Here is an 18,319-nt window from a genome sequence, read left to right on the forward strand (position 1 = left end):
TAAACAGGTTTACAGTGACACACTGGTACAGAGGGGAGAGAACCCTGTCCTTGCGGACTTATATTCTATGGGATAGTGGGGAAGAGACAGAAGGTAGGGGTGAGGCGGCGGCGGCTCTGGCGGTGGTGAGGCGGCGGCTCGGTTATTGTAGGCTGTAGGCTTTCCTGAAGAGATGGGTTTTCAGGTTCCGTCTGAAGGATCCGAGGGTGGTGGATAATCGGACGTGTTGAGTCATGGAATTCCAGAGGATGGGGGATATTCGGGAGAAATCTTGGAGGCGATTGTGTGAGGAACGAATAAGTGCGGAGGAGAGTAGGAGGTCTTGAGATGAACGAAGATTACGTGGAGGAAGATATTGTGAGATTAGTTCAGAGATATAGGGAGGGGATAGGTTGTGGATGGCTTTGTAAATCAGTGTTAGTAGTTTGAACTGGATTCGTTGGGGGATTGGGAGCCAGTGGAGGGATTTGCAGAGGGGAGAAGCAGGGGAGTAGCGAGGAGAGAGGTGGATTAGGCAGGCAGCAGAGTTGAGGACAGACTGGAGTGGTGCAAGAGAGTTAGCGGGGAGGCCACAGAGGAGGGTGTTGCAGTAATCGAGGCGGGAGATGATGAGAGCATGTACAAGAGTTTTGGTAGATTGTGGGCTGAGGAAGGGACGGATTCTGGCAATATTTTTGAGTTGGAGGCGACAGGAGGTGGCAAGAGCTTGGACGTGAGGTTTATATTATACGTTGTATTGTATATGGCACTGTAATGACGTGTTGTGCACAGTATATGAGGACAGTATTGTGGTATATAATAGTGTTATATTGTACGTTATGTATTGTATATAGCACTGTAATGACGTGTTGTGCACAGTATACGGTGACAGTATTGTGGTATATAATAGTGTTATATTGTACGTTATGTATTGTGTATGGCACTGTAATGAAGTGTTGTGCACAGTATATGAGGACAGTATTGTGGTATATAATAGTGTTATATTATACGTTATGTATTGTATATGGCACTGTAATGACGTGTTGTGCACAGTATACGGTGACAGTATTGTGGCATATAATAGTGTTATATTGTACGTTATGTATTGTATATGGCACTGTGGTGACGTGTTGTGCACAGTATACGGTGACAGTATTGTATATAATAGTGTTATATTGTACGTTATGTATTGTGTATGGCACTGTAATGACGTGTTGTGCACAGTATATGAGGACAGTATTGTGGTATGTAATAGTGTTATATTATACGTTATGTATTGTATATGGCACTGTGGTGACGTGTTGTGCACAGTATACGGTGACAGTATTGTGGCATATAATAGTGTTATATTGTACGTTATGTATTGTATATGGCACTGTAATGACGTGTTGTGCACAGTATACGGTGACAGTATTGTGGTATATAATAGTGTTATATTGTACGTTATGTATTGTATATGGCACTGTAATGATGTGTTGTGCACAGTATACGGTGACAGTATTGTGGTATATAATAGTGTTATAGTGTACGTTATGTATTGTATATGGCACTGTAGTGACGTGTTGTGCACAGTATACGGTGACAGTATTGTGGTATATAATAGTGTTATAGTGTACGTTATGTATTGTATATGGCACTGTAGTGACGTGTTGTGCACAGTATATGGTGACAGTATTGTGGTATATAATAGTGTTATATTGTACGTTATGTATTGTATATGGCACTGTAATGACGTGTTGTGCACAGTATACGGTGACAGTATTGTGGTATATAATAGTGTTATATTGTACGTTATGTATTGTGTATGGCACTGTAATGAAGTGTTGTGCACAGTATATGAGGACAGTATTGTGGTATATAATAGTGTTATATTATACGTTATGTATTGTATATGGCACTATAATGACGTGTTGTGCACAGTATACGGTGACAGTATTGTGGCATATAATAGTGTTATATTGTACGTTATGTATTGTATATGGCACTGTGGTGACGTGTTGTGCACAGTATACGGTGACAGTATTGTATATAATAGTGTTATATTGTACGTTATGTATTGTGTATGGCACTGTAATGACGTGTTGTGCACAGTATATGGTGACAGTATTGTGGTATATAATAGTGTTATATTGTACATTATGTATTGTGTATGGCACTGTAATGACGTGTTGTGCACAGTATACGGTGACAGTATTGTGGTATATAATAGTGTTATATTGTAAGTTATGTATTGTATATGGCACTGTGGTGACGTGTTGTGCACAGCATATGGTGACAGTATTGTGGTATATAATAGTGTTATATTGTACGTTATGTATTGTATATGGCACTGTAGTGACGTGTTGTGCACAGTATACGGTGACAGTATTGTGGTATAATAGTGTTATATTGTACGTTATGTATTGTGTATGGCACTGTAATGACGTGTTGTGCACAGTATACGGTGACAGTATTGTGGTATAATAGTGTTATGGTGTACGTTATGTATTGTATATGGCACTGTAGTGACATGTTGTGCACAGTATATGAGGACAGTATTGTGGTATATAATAGTGTTATAGTGTACGTTATGTATTGTATATGGCACTGTAATGACGTGTTGTGCACAGTATACGGTGACAGTATTGTGGCATATAATAGTGTTATATTGTACGTTATGTATTGTGTATGGCACTGTAGTGACGTGTTGTGCACAGTATACGGTGACAGTATTGTGGTATAATAGTGTTATGGTGTACGTTATGTATTGTATATGGCACTGTAGTGACATGTTGTGCACAGTATATGAGGACAGTATTGTGGTATATAATAGTGTTATATTATACGTTATGTATTGTATATGGCACTGTAGTGACGTGTTGTGCACAGTATACGGTGACAGTATTGTGGCATATAATAGTGTTATATTGTACGTTATGTATTGTATATGGCACTGTAATGACGTGTTGTGCACAGTATACGGTGACAGTATTGTGGTATAATAGTGTTATATTGTACGTTATGTATTGTGTATGGCACTGTAATGACGTGTTGTGCACAGTATACGGTGACAGTATTGTGGTATAATAGTGTTATGGTGTACGTTATGTATTGTATATGGCACTGTAGTGACATGTTGTGCACAGTATATGAGGACAGTATTGTGGTATATAATAGTGTTATAGTGTACGTTATGTATTGTGTATGGCACTGTAGTGACGTGTTGTGCACAGTATACGGTGACAGTATTGTGGTATAATAGTGTTATGGTGTACGTTATGTATTGTATATGGCACTGTAGTGACATGTTGTGCACAGTATATGAGGACAGTATTGTGGTATATAATAGTGTTATAGTGTACGTTATGTATTGTGTATGGCACTGTAATGACGTGTTGTGCACAGTATACGGTGACAGTATTGTGGTATATAATAGTGTTATGGTGTACGTTATGTATTGTATATGGCACTGTAGTGACATGTTGTGCACAGTATATGAGGACAGTATTGTGGTATATAATAGTGTTATAGTGTACGTTATGTATTGTGTATGGCACTGTAGTGACGTGTTGTGCACAGTATATCGTGACAGTATTGTGGTATATAATAGTGTTATATTGTACGTTATGTATTGTGTATGGCACTGTAATGACGTGTTGTGCACAGTATATGAGGACAGTATTGTGGTATATAATAGTGTTATAGTGTACGTTATGTATTGTATATGGCACTGTAGTGACGTGTTGTGCACAGTATATGGTGACAGTATTGTGGTATATAATAGTGTTATATTGTACGTTATGTATTGTGTATGGCACTGTAATGACGTGTTGTGCACAGTATATGGTGACAGTATTGTGGTATATAATAGTGTTATATTGTACGTTATGTATTGTGTATGGCACTGTAATGACGTGTTGTGCACAGTATACGGTGACAGTATTGTGGTATATAATAGTGTTATATTGTAAGTTATGTATTGTATATGGCACTGTGGTGACGTGTTGTGCACAGCATATGGTGACAGTATTGTGGTATATAATAGTGTTATAGTGTACGTTATGTATTGTATATGGCACTGTAATGACGTGTTGTGCACAGCATATGGTGACAGTATTGTGGTATATAATAGTGTTATAGTGTACGTTATGTATTGTATATGGCACTGTAGTGACGTGTTGTGCACAGTATATGGTGACAGTATTGTGGTATATAATAGTGTTATATTGTACGTTATGTATTGTGTATGGCACTGTAATGACGTGTTGTGCACAGTATATGGTGACAGTATTGTGGTATATAATAGTGTTATATTGTACGTTATGTATTGTGTATGGCACTGTAATGACGTGTTGTGCACAGTATACGGTGACAGTATTGTGGTATATAATAGTGTTATATTGTAAGTTATGTATTGTATATGGCACTGTGGTGACGTGTTGTGCACAGCATATGGTGACAGTATTGTGGTATATAATAGTGTTATAGTGTACGTTATGTATTGTATATGGCACTGTAGTGACGTGTTGTGCACAGTATATGGTGACAGTATTGTGGTATATAATAGTGTTATATTGTACGTTATGTATTGTGTATGGCACTGTAATGACGTGTTGTGCACAGTATATGGTGACAGTATTGTGGTATATAATAGTGTTATATTGTACGTTATGTATTGTGTATGGCACTGTAATGACGTGTTGTGCACAGTATATGGTGACAGTATTGTGGTATATAATAGTGTTATATTGTACGTTATGTATTGTGTATGGCACTGTAATGACGTGTTGTGCACAGTATACGGTGACAGTATTGTGGTATATAATAGTGTTATATTGTACGTTATGTATTGTGTATGGCACTGTAATGACGTGTTGTGCACAGTATACGGTGACAGTATTGTGGTATATAATAGTGTTATATTGTACGTTATGTATTGTGTATGGCACTGTAGTGACATGTTGTGCAGAGTATATGAAGACAGTATTGTGGTATATAATAGTGTTATATTGTACGTTATGTATTGTATATGGCACTGTAATGACGTGTTGTGCACAGTATATGGTGACAGTATTGTGGTATATAATAGTGTTATATTGTACGTTATGTATTGTGTATGACACTGTAATGACGTGTTGTGCACAGTATACGGTGACAGTATTGTGGTATATAATAGTGTTATATTGTACGTTATGTATTGTATATAGCACTGTAATGACGTGTTGTGCACAGTATACGGTGACAGTATTGTGGTATATAATAGTGTTATATTGTACGTTATGTATTGTATATAGCACTGTAATGACGTGTTGTGCACAGCATATGGTGACAGTATTGTGGTATATAATAGTGTTATAGTGTATGTTATGTATTGTATATGGCACTGTAATGACGTGTTGTGCACAGTATATGGTGACAGTATTGTGGTATATAATAGTGTTATATTGTACGTTATGTATTGTGTATGGCACTGTAATGACGTGTTGTGCACAGCATATGGTGACAGTATTGTGGTATATAATAGTGTTATAGTGTACGTTATGTATTGTGTATATGGAACTGTATTGTGCTATATAATAATATCATGTAGAGTGTAGGATTATATGCATAGTCTATTACATAAACACATTGTGTCTTTTTATGATAATCTAGCACAAATCAGCTGAGAAAGAAAAGCGAGTGTGGTGTTGGTCCAGTGAGGGGAGTAGTCCTCGGCCTCCTGCCCTGTGGCGGCGGCTGTGTGGAAAGTGCTGTTGCACATAGTGGCCGCCATAGTGCTGACGTTGAAGCCCAGCCCTGTGAGGTTGCAGAAGCAGAGTGCAGGGAGGGGAGACCTGGGGGAGGCCGCACGCAGGGCCGGGGGAGGAGAACACGGGCACTTGGAGATGTCTGATTGCTGGAGAGAGACAGTCAATCGTTTCTAGAAAGTCCTCGAACCAACCGGCTGGGCCTGAGTGGAGGAGGCACCTCTGCACCCACGTCCAGAGAGGGGCTCTGTGCTCCGCAGCCAGCACAGGGGGAGCAGACACTTTCAATGGAGGAGCAGCCTGGCCCGCAGCAGCAGCAGCAGCAGCAGCACAACCACCACCACCATCTGCACTCCTCGCCCAGCTACTACTACTACACGGCCAGCCTGCAGCATGGAGCAGAGGGCAGCGCCAAGTACCAGCCAAAGCCGATAAAACATGAGCAGAAACACGCCCTACAGCAGCAGGAAACACACCCGAAGAAAACAGGTCTGCTCCTGGGGGGCTCACTACAGGGTGGGAGATGGGTGGGGGGCTGGGCAGGGAAGCATCGAAGTCTGGGGGTGCTGGCAGCGGCCCTGGCTTATATGTGCCAATGACTCGGCGATGCCATGGGTTATCCGGGCACACACGGTATACTAGGCTGTTGGCATTGGTCATTTTCATTGGAAATTGGTTGTGCACATTGCCCTCCCCCCACTCATAAGACTCAGCCCCCTGACCAGGTCACCAACGTTGTGCCACATAACGCATGCAACTGAATGGAGAGGTTGCTTGTGGCGAAGTATTGGGGTCGACAGGGTGGTCTTGTGCCTGTTCGCTGTTGTGTGTGATTGAAATGACTTCTATGGAGTGTGACTGTTGTGCTATAAAACTTACAGCCGATGTCCCCAACTTAGTGATGAATTTTTTGGTAAATATAGTCACTAAATTGCCTGTGCCGATCTGTGCCATCGCCCAGAGCAAAGGCTGGTGCCACATGCTTAGTCTTCTATCGGGTACATGATACATTGTTTCAATTACAAAGTGATTGTTTTGGTAAATCTAGAAACAATTGAGCCGATAGATCACACCCTGGTGTATTTATATAAGGGCAGACACGGGTGTGAGCGGATGCCTGGGCCCCGGACCCCACATGGGCTTCAATGGGTGTTACACTAGTGTTTCATAGATATTTATACTCACTTTAGGGTGTAGTGCCTCGAATAGCCCTTATGGCGGATCCCTAGTGCCTCGAATACCCCTTATGGCGGATCTCTAGTGCCTCGAATACCCCTTATGGCGGATCCCTAGTGCCTCGAATACCCCTTATGGCGGATCCCTAGTGCCTCGAATACCCCTTATGGCGGATCCCTAGTGCCTCGAATACCCCTTATGGCGGATCCCTAGTGCACAGACTAGCCCTTATGGCGGATCCCTAGTGCACAGACTAGCCCTTATGGCGGATCCCTAGTGCACAGACTAGCCCTTATGGCGGATCCCTAGTGCACAGACTAGCCCTTATGGCGGATCCCTAGTGCACAGACTAGCCCTTATGGCGGATCCCTAGTGCACAGACTAGCCCTTATGGCGGATCCCTAGTGCACAGACTAGCCCTTATGGCGGATCCCTAGTGCACAGACTAGCCCTTATGGCGGATCCCTAGTGCACAGACTAGCCCTTATGGCGGATCCCTAGTGCACAGACTAGCCCTTATGGCGGATCCCTAGTGCACAGACTAGCCCTTATGGCGGATCCCTAGTGCACAGACTAGCCCTTATGGCGGATCCCTAGTGCACAGACTAGCCCTTATGGCGGATCCCTAGTGCACAGACTAGCCCTTATGGCGGATCCCTAGTGCACAGACTAGCCCTTATGGCGGATCCCTAGTGCACAGACTAGCCCTTATGGCGGGTCCCTAGTGCACAGACTAGCCCTTATGGTGGGTCACTAGGACCTCTCCTTGCTCCTCATTCTGTTTATCCTCGCCATGTTATATTGTGCAGTGTTGGGGGGTTTTCTTTTAGGGGTTGTGTGTAGTTATGTAAGGCCGCTTGGGCCGGCTGCTTGCTGCAGGGGGTTAATTGAATTCTGGAAGCCGGCTCTGTGCCTCCCCCTCCAGTCAGCTGCTTCATGTGGCCTACTGTCCGCAGCCAGAGCCCAGCACTCGCCTAAATGCCTCTGTCGGGTGTACACAGATCTGGGGCGACAGCGGCCGGGTCACCGAGTCCGTGTTGACGTAGACGATGATAAAGTCGTGTGTTATTGGCCTTGTCGCTGTCATTGTTTCCTCTATACGGGTGGAAACAAGTTGTATCGGATGAATATTCTAGAAGATGTGGCTCCTGGGCCCTGGCGTCTACGTTATATAATGGGATTGTGTCTGCGAGAGATGTTCTGGCAGGACGGAGAATGTGCCGTGTGCTCTTCTATAAGCTTGGGTACATTTTAATCAATGTGAGTTGATGAAAAGGACAATTTTTAGTCATTTACAATTTCACAAAGAAAATATCGCTTTATCATAAAAGGAAGAACGAGTGCCAATGTGATCATCTTTATCAGTCGTGCGGGGAGGGACAACTCTCATCTGCTTTTCCGTAATATATTTTTCTGGAAGTCTCTGATCCATCTATTGCTTCTATCTGGGTGCGTTGGGCTAGGTAGACACATTGGTGCTACTTCTCAGGCTGAATTCACATGTTTGTATTTCAAGGTTCATATATGATCCACAGTGTTGGAACCAACGACTGTTCTCATGATCTGAACTAACATTTTCATACATGCTATAAAGGTATATTTGTTTTAATTATTTTACTCGCTTATATAGCGCCATTAATTCCACAGCGCTTTACAGACCTCATCAACTCTGTCCCCATTGGGGCTCACAATCTAAATTCCCTATCAGTATGTCTTTGGAGTCTGGGAGGAAACTCAATAAATACGGGGAGAACATACAAACTCCTTGTAGATGTTGTCCTTGGTGGGATTTGAACCCAGGACCCCAGCGAGTGCAGGTCTACAGTGCTAACCACTGAGCCACTGAGGTGCACAACATCCTTTTTCATGTGGCTCAGCTCCAAAACCCGCCTGAAAAAGCGCCAACTAAACAAAAGAATTAACATTAATTCCTATGTGAAAACAACTTGCTGTCTATACATTCAGTTTTTTTGAGCATCTTTTATCCACTTGGGGTCTCCAACATTTCCAACCAGTTAAAAGAAGTTACCTGATGGTTCTTCAGGTATTTTCCACTTAAAAGTTGCTTTATCTTTTCTAATACAAGTCAGTGGGATGGCTTGATAGCCACCTGAGTGTTTTGACAACATTTTTGCTTAAAAATGCGCCAGTGGTTTCTTCATTGTTGAATGCCAGTAAAAAAGATGTTCATAATCGCTGCCAAAAAGTGTTGAAAAAGTGCTCAGGAAACAATTTAAAACAAACCAAAACGCTCAAAAACAAGCATCAGGAAAAAAAGCCAACGTTTCCTGAGATGTTGGATGCACATACCCTATTTGGATCACATGACTCGTAGTCGCTCCAGACATTGTGGCTGCATATGGACGTCTGAGTTCATTCTTATTCTGTGTGAACAGGTTATTGGCAATACGTGGCTCCCCTTCTTTGCCTGTTAACAGTACTCCCCTGCCTACTTTTGATCTGCCCTATAGAGAGTGTAAGGCAGCTTTCACACAACAGGTTTTCGCTGTCAGGCTCAATCCGGCTAAATTTCAAAATCTGGATCCGGAGAATGTTGCCATCGGATCCATTTTTTTTCCCCATAGACTTGTATTAGTGCCGGATTGCGCCAGATGACATTGCGTTTCGTCCAGTTTTCGCCGGATCCGGCAAATCTGCTATTTCTGGAAAAAACATCCATAGCAACGTTTTTTGTTTGAATGGGAGCCGGAAGGTGCCAGATCCGGAAAATGATGGATTCCGGCGCTGGATTCCGTGTTTTTTGTTTTTTGTTTTTTTTTTTAAACTGAGCATGCTCCAAAAAATTTTTTTTTTATCCAATTATCTGGATATGCTAGTTGGATTCGTCGATAAAAAAACGGATCGGTTGCATCAGTTTTTCACAATCTGCGCCAGATCTGTTTTTTTCCAACATTTGCCGGATTGTGCCTGATGCAAAAAACCTGATGTGTGAAAGTAGCCTTAAAAACTCATGTCCACCACTTAGTGTGTACAATAGGCATGTGAGCATGGAGCAGTAACAAAAGGTGACCAGGTCTGATGACTCGCCTTTTCTTTTATACTATGCGGATGGCCGTGTGCATGTGTCACTTGGGAAACGGATGGCGCCAGGAAGCACCATGATCACGGCACAAGTCTGTGCAATTTTCTGCTTCTGCTCTCCTGCAAGCTTGAGTAGGTATAGGCTTATAACCAATGAAGGGACACAGTGTGCAGCGTTGTGCTCCTTCTCCCTACTCAGCTGATTATTGGACTCCCACTGATCCAACATTGTCATTGCATATTTTAAAGCACCACTCCAGCTTTTTTTTTTTTTTTTATTGCAGCAGTGGAGTGGTGCAACTAGTGCAAGCTCCCTGCCCCTAGTATTATACTTACCAGACGTCACCTTCATCTTTTACCGGCGCCATTCCGGTTTTCTGGAGATTGCTCCAGTGTTTGCTCGATCCGGAAGTCACAACCCACTGTAAGATTGAGAGCCAGAACGGGGCGCTAATAGACTTACATTGACAGCTTGTGACCGTTAACTTTAACTTCCAATCAGTCACAAGATGGCGGATCGGGACCAGAGCGGCACTGATAACAGATCACGACGGCAGCTGGTGAGTATAATGCTAAGGTCAGGGAATTTCCTTTAGTTACACCACTCCAGTGCTGCAATAAATAAAACCATGCTGGAGTGGTGCTTTAAAGGGAACCAGTCACCTGAATTTGGCGGGACCGGTTTTCGGTCATATGGGTGGGGTTTTCGGGTGTTTGATTCACCCTTTCCTTACCCGCTGGCTGCATGCTGGGCGCAATATTGGATTGAAGTTCATGCTCTGTCCTCCGTAGTACACGCCTGCGCAAGGCAACCTTGCCTTGCGCACGCGCAGTATGCTTTGCCCAACTGCGGGCAAAGCCGAAAAGCTTTAGTGCGCATGCGCCGGCGTACTATGTCCCGGAAGTATTTAGCTGTGTTCCGGGACATAGTGCGCTGGCGCATGCGGTTCAAACACCCGAAAACCCCACCCATATGACCGAAAACCGGTCCCGACAAATTCAGGTGACCGGTTCCCTTTAAGTCCTGGAATATTTTGTCCAGGATTAGAAGAGCATGGCTGTGTTCTATCATAAATTGCGCCATTCCTGACCATGGGGTTGCATCTGGCATTACAACTCAGGCCCCATTGAAATGAATAAAGCTGAGCTGCAATATCATACACATCCAATGGGGGTCATAGTTTTCTAAAGAAACCGCCATGTTTTACTAATGTTAGGTATCCCCTTTAAGATGAAGATGTAGTAGTTCAGGTCTGTGACTCACTACTACCAACTTTCTAAATCACTGACAAACCATTTAGTTGATTTGAAAAGTCATGGCCGGAGGATCTGACTGACATTTCCGTCTTTACGATCCGGCGTAGGGGGGCGTCAATGTTGGCTAGTGACGGTTCTTTTGATCGATGCCTGTTGTAAATGTCACCATGAGCAGCACTTGCATTTCCTGATCGTGCAGCTTATGATCACTTTGGCAGCACAATTAATGAAAGTAATCCATAGTTTTATTTTCCCCATGTATTCACAACTATCAAGATTGCAGATTTGTTCACTGTTGTTTTCCATCACTCGTATAATGCCGACTTGTTCTGTAGCGCTGTACGGTTTATCATTCTCTTCTTATACAGCGTTACCAATGGGGCTTCAAATTAAATCCTGCTCTTTCATTTGTATTAATGAAAAGCCAGTTCTTATACAAAACAAATGTCGTTCTCAACCCTAAATAGCGATTCCTTTGCTGGTACTGTGAAACGCAGCTGAAAAAGCGCAACATGTGAACATAGCCTAAAAGGAATTAAAATACTGCCAGGTTTAGGCATAAGCATTTTTCTGTTGTAAATGTTACATATTGCTAAAGCAACCATTGCCTTTTATTTGTGAGGAAGAAAACTTTTTTGTTAAATAGAAACAGTTAAAAATTTCACCCACGGTGCATGGGGCACAGTACCCAACAGAATCTTATTTAAAAAAAAAAAAAATCACCCATAGAGTATGGGGTAGAGAACTCCCATAGAAGCAGCTTACAAATTTCACCCACAGAGCATTGGACAGAATGCCCCCCACAGAATATTAAGTTTCACCCACGGAGCATGTTTTCACATATCCCCCACAACTAAAAAAATGTTTAACTCCAGTTGTGTACATTACAAATGCCGCCTATGAAAGCTGGTAGTGTGATCTTGGATGGAGCTGAAGGTCCTCCGTGAGGCTTGCTAATGGCAGTCCAGTTAAAAATGTCACCCACAGAGCATGAGGCAGAGCACCTCTACAGAAGAAGCTTAAAAATTTCCCCCACAGAGCCAGACTTTATCTTCATACAGTAGCATTATGGAGAGGCTGCAGATAAGGTTTGTAGGTGGTTCTGTATATAGCTGGCAGTCCGACGCGAGTCTTGCTACCACCAGTCCCCCTGTCCTGGGACTCCTCCCCAATGTTGTTGCCTTAGGGCCCGGGGGGCCTGAAGTGTTTCCCTTGAAAAAAAATATTGTTCAAAGAAGGCATCCATATCTGTATACTTCAGCTTGGGATAATGGAATTGTACTCCGTTTCTATTTTCTTGTTTGATCGATCCGGGGCCATGATTAAGAGGGGAACCACTTCACCAGAAAGTGAAGGAACTGGAGGCACTCTCAGCCGTCCAATATCAAACCACCCACAGGCGGAGTTGCAGAGTACACACGGGTAACGGAGAATCGAGGTGCTATTCTGGAGAGGCAACCTGATAAAACAATAAAACAGGTACCACATCTAAGGAAGGCAGCAGTCAAGCAAATTAGCCACGTCTCAACTGAGTCGGCAGTTGATTTAGGGAGACAGAATAGCCCTCCATAACAATTTAGAGGCTCTGTAATTTGAATGAGTAGATAAGTCCTTTAATGAGCATTAGGGCGCAAAGAAGAGTAAAATTTTTTTAGGCACGCTACTCGTATAGACACGGCTGCAGAATGCACAGAGGCTTTTGGGCACCGTACCCCCATAGAAGGTACTAACAAATTTCACCCATAGAGCGTGTTTCCACATATCCCCTGCAAAAGCTGAAAAAAATTCATACCCAGACAATAGGAGGCATAGTACCCCGCAGGTAGGGTTGCAGACAACACACAGCATCTAAGGCCATGTTCACACTTTGCAGTTTTTACTGCGGATCCGCGGCGATTTTGATGCTGCGGGTCCGCAGCAGTTTCCATAGCGTTTACATTAACATGTAAACCCTATGGAAACCGCAAACCGCAGTGCACATGCTGCGGGAAAAACCGCGCAGAAACGCAGCGGTTTAAAACCCGCAGCATGTCACTTCTTTGTGCAGAATCGCAGCGATTCTGCACCCATAGAAATGCATTGAACCGCTTACTTCCCGCATGGGGCTGTGCCCACGTTGCGGGAAGTAAGTGGTTAATGTGCGGGTGGTACCCGGGGTGGAGAGGAGACTCTCCTCCAGGCCCTGGGAACCATAAATAGTGTAAAAAAAAAAAAAAGAATTAAAATAAAAAATGTTATACTCACCTCTCAGCGCTGCCCGCGGCCGTCCGGTCTTCGGTTTGCTGTGCGAGCAGGACCTGTGGTGACGTCGCGGTCACATGACCGTGATGACGCCGCGGTCACATGACCGTGACGTCACGAAGGTCCTTCTCGGCACAGCATCTTTGGAACCGGACCGCCGGGTGCAGCGCTGAGGAGATCGGGACGTCAGAGGGTGAGTATATAACCAATTTTTATTATTTTTATCATTACTATTGATGCTGCATATGCAGCATCAATAGTACAGGAGTAATCCTGCAGCGGAAACCGCGGAACAAACCGCGATAAATCTGCAGGGTTATAACCGCAGCGGTTTTGCCCTGCAGATATATCAATTCCGCTGCGGGATAAACCTGCAGAGCACACCGCAAAGTGTGAACATGGCCTTAAAGGCAAAGATATGGGTTAAACAATACACACTTTTGGTTACACACAGTACTCTCACAGACAAGGGTGCAGAGTACACAGTGTTTTTGTAAAACCTAAGGGTAAGTTCACACAGGACTTTTTTGCGTATTTTTGCTGCTTTTTTTATGCTAATTTTCAGCTGCTTATAGGTGCGTTTTTTGGTGCGTTTTTTTTTTCTCTTTTTCCAGGCTAATGTCCTTGGATTTTCAGCAGCAAAAACGCAGCAAATAATGATACCTGCGTTTTTGCTGTGTTTTTTTTCAACACCCATTCAAGACAATGGGTGAAAAAACGCAGCAAAAACGCTGAAAGTGACATGCTCTGTCAAAAAAACGCAGCAAAGCACAAAATACTGATCAAACAAAAAACCAATGTGTGTGCATGAGATTTCTGAAATCTCATAGGCTTTGCCGGTACTGTAAAAAGCAGCTGAAAATTAGCATAAAAAAAGCAGCAAAAAAGTCCTGTGTGAACTTACCCTAAGGCCATGTGCACACGTTGCGGATTTCTTGCAGAAATTTCCTGAAGAAAACCGGAAATTTTCTGCAAGAAATCCGCATTTTTTTTTTGCGTTTTTTTTCCGTTTTTTTCGCGTTTTTTTAGCATTCTGCAAGCGTAATTAGCTTGCAGAATGCTAAAGTTTTCCAAGCGATCTGTAGCATCGCTTGGAAAACTGACTGACAAGTTGGTCACACTTGTCAAACATACTGTTTGACAAGTGTGACCAACTTTTTACTATAGATGCAGCTTATGCAGCATCTATAGTAAAAGAGAGAATGTTTAAAAATAATAAAAAAAATAAAAAAAATGCTTATACTCACCCAGACATCTCCTCACCGGCGTCCGTTCGTCTTCCTATAGCTGGTCTGTGCGCACAGGGCCTTCCGTGACGTCACGTGAGCGGTCACATGACCGCTCACGACCAATCACAGGACAGTGACGTCATCGGCAAGGTCCTTCGCCGCACACCAGCTACAGGAACCGAACGGCAGCGTGCAGCGGTGAGGCGGGAACACTGCGCGGGACATCGAGGGTGAGTATAGGACTATTTTTTATTTTATTTCTTATTTTTTGACCACTTATATGGTGCCCAGTGCGTGGAGGAGAGTCTCCTCTCCTCCACCCTGGGTACCAACCGCACATAATCTGCTTACTTCCCGCATGGTGTGCACAGCCCCGTGCGGGAAGTAAGCAGATCAATGGACTCCTAGGTGTGCGGAATCCCTGCAATTCCGCATTTTTAATGAACATGTTGCTTTTTTTTCCGCTATGCGATTTTTTTCGCGGAAAAAATCGCAACATTTGCACAAAAAATGCGGAATACCTTGTAAATAATAGGAGGCATATGTTAGCGTTTTTTTCGCGTTTTTATCACGTTTTTATAGCGGAAAAAACGCGAAAAAACGCTAAAAATCCTGAACGTGTGCACATGGCCTTATACTGTCCCTCATTACAGCTATGTCCTGTCTCTATGCTAAGCAGAGCAGAAATAAAAAAAAAAAAAAAGAATCTTGAACCAGGTGGAACAGGAGCAAGTGGAGGAGGAGGTGGGAGAAAGGACAGCATGGTGGCTTAGTGGTTAGCACTGCAATGTTACAGTGCTGGGGTCCTGGTTTCAAATCCAACCAAGGACAATATCTGCAAGGAGTTTGTAGCTTCTCCCAGTGATTGCGTGGGTTTCCTCCCACACGCCAAAGATATACTGATAGGTAAATTAGATTGTGAGCCCCAATGGGGATAGTGATGATAATGTCTATAAAGCGCTGTGGAATTAATGGCGCTATGTAACTGAGTAAAGTAAATAGAGAGTCAAGGGAGGAGTAATCCGGCACTTTTTTTTTTTATTATTTTTTATTAATGGAAATGACTTAAAACAACCTAGAATTTACAAAACTAAAACTAGCAAGCTATAACCAGGAGGCGTAGGTACGAGTGGATGAAGACGTGGACGTCGTGCTATAGGTGTAAGCAGAGGAGGTGGCCAACACCGTTGTTTGGGTTATTTTTTTCTGGAGGAGGCGCCCAAATGAAACGAATGGCAAATAGTTATGCTATTTGGCTAATTTGTAAGAGGGTGAGGTGGAAGCTGGATGACCACGGTTCTCAGGTGCCAACTGTGCACTTTCTGCAGTGACCCAGCCAGTCTAACAGCTTTTCAACATCTTGTGGAGTCGGAGTCTGTGTCAACTTTGGTGGAGTCGGTATAAAATGGAACGACTCCAACTCCTAAAATATCTAATAAATTGGGTATAGTAGTTCAATGCAGGATGTACTGTAATTTTTTTCTAAGAATTTGGGAAAGTTATGAGATGTCTGTTCTATTCCTGATCTCAGGTTTTAGTTGAGATGAATCTTTGCTGCACCTTATGTGTACATGCTCAGTAGTGACCAGTGCTGGGGAGTCAGGGAAGTTGTGGTTTGGCTTACCAACTCCATCCACAGCCTGCTTGTGACCTCACCATTCATGCAGCAGTATTCGGGCCTGCGAAAGGACACATAACGTCCTGTCATCTACATGCACCAGAAGAAGGTGTTGTATTTGGGAATGTAGCAGGTACAGAATGACCAAGTCCTCTCCCTGCATCAGCTACACTACCATCAGCAGCTACAACAGCACCATCATTGCCACGTCCCCGATTTGGAAGTGGTTTTTCTAAACACTACTCACAAACAGATGGCTGAAGACTAGATTTATTTATTTGCAATACTACTGGAAAACACACAGCGGTCCTGAAAAATTATTTTTTGGGGCCTATAAATGGCAACAAGATTGCTGATGTCAATTGTTTATCTCCCAGACTATTAAAAACCACACAGCGACTTAAAGACACAGTACTCCCACAGGCAGGGGGTGCAGAGTACAAACCACAGCTTAAAGGAACAGTAGTCCCACAGATTTGGACTGAAGAATACACATAGCGGGTTTTTGCACAGTACTCCCACAGATTTAGATGCAGAGTACACCCCCACGGCTTTTAGCACAGTACTCCTGCAGATATGGGTTGCAGAGTACACAACACAGCTTTTAGCACAGTACTCCCACAGATATGGATGCAGAGTACACACAATGCCTTTTAGCACAGTACTCCCACAGATATGGGTGCAGAGTTCACACCACGGCTTATAGCACAGTACCCCTGCAGATATGGATGCAGAGTACACACAATGGCTGTTAGCACAGTACTCCCACAGATACGGGTGCAGCGTACACACTACGGCTTTCAGCACAGTACTCCCACAGACATGGATTGCAAAGTGCGCAATCCGAGTCTGTGCCTCACTCCAACTGTGTCCTATCCCTACACTGAGAGCATTTTAGCGGCAACATTTGTGATCCGGCCTTTATACAGGCTGGGTCATTCTCTGCGCTTACCTTACCAATCACATTCATGCCAATATTTTGCATGTCTGTGATGGCTTCTGAAGTGCCCATGGTCTAAACGTTTGTTGATTAGCTGCGCTGCAGTCTTTCAACAAGTCTTATTAGACTGGCGAAACCGAACGTACAGTAAAAAAACAGTGTTCGGTGACTGACATTAGGTGTCCGGTACGAACCTTGAACTTTAACGTCCGGATTCGCTCATTCTTAATTACCAGTATTTTTGGCGTGAATACCTCTGTGGCTTTTTGAATTGCAACCTATTCATCAGATGCTTTGCACCCTTTTAAGTTGTATTTTGGGGTGTGAAATCCTGCTAACAGATTCCCTTTAATAACAGAAGATGGGGATATAATGTATATGCATGTCTCCATTTATTTGAGATGGGAAAGTGACATGTTGAAAAACTTTTGAGATGTTAGGCTGCATCAATGCACTCTTAAGAGAGCCAGGCTAAGAAAGAGTGAAAAAACCTCTGCAACAAGAGCCTGGCGTCGGCACGTAACCCCTAGACCTGAGTCATGTCCTCCATAGATATATGCCCCCACCTGTCAACGGAATAGGAGTCTGATGCTCGCTCCAGCAGATCGGCCATATTCGTATAGACAGAGAAATGGCAGCACATGGCAGGATTTTGCACACTCAAGTCTTTTTATAGTTAGTGACAGCTGCCAACTTGTTTGGCTGTTCTTGTAAATGCCAAAATGCCATATACTTGAATGGTGAGATCCAACTCTCCATTCATTCTTTTTCCCAGATGTATTTGTCTTAATGACAGAGACCAGGGCAACACATTATTCAAAATTGGGGGGTCTTCAGGGTGGAGCGATGGATAACACAAATAGATGTGCTTAAATGCTTTGCCAAGAAAAAGGTGCAATGAGCGCCTGTACTTGGTATGAACAATCATTCTGTGCTGACAAATGTGCAGAATATTCAGATGATTGAAATCTCCTAAACAATTATTAGTAAATCCTCAGTATAAGGTTAGAGGCACACAAGTAGAGTAGGGCTCTCCAATTTATCTGGTTCTCCATAACAATGGCTTATACACAGAATTATGCATATACCTTTTTAGGAAATGCCTGAGTGG

At 43.3% G+C, this 18,319-nt stretch overlaps 1 protein-coding gene across 1 annotated transcript in view; it reads left to right on the forward strand.

Annotated features, from left to right (window-relative positions):
* Positions 1-5,729: 5,729 nt before the first annotated feature.
* Positions 5,730-18,319, forward strand: part of NUFIP2 (nuclear FMR1 interacting protein 2) — a 40,672-nt gene continuing 28,082 nt past the window's right edge. The window contains exon 1 of the mRNA XM_077294304.1: positions 5,730-6,194. Within this exon, the coding sequence (XP_077150419.1) occupies positions 5,993-6,194 (202 nt within the window). The 5' untranslated portion in view covers positions 5,730-5,992. The remainder of the gene's footprint in view (positions 6,195-18,319) is intronic.

Source organism: Ranitomeya variabilis, chromosome 3 (genome assembly GCF_051348905.1).
Source record: "Ranitomeya variabilis isolate aRanVar5 chromosome 3, aRanVar5.hap1, whole genome shotgun sequence".
NCBI classification, from domain to species: domain Eukaryota; kingdom Metazoa; phylum Chordata; class Amphibia; order Anura; family Dendrobatidae; genus Ranitomeya; species Ranitomeya variabilis.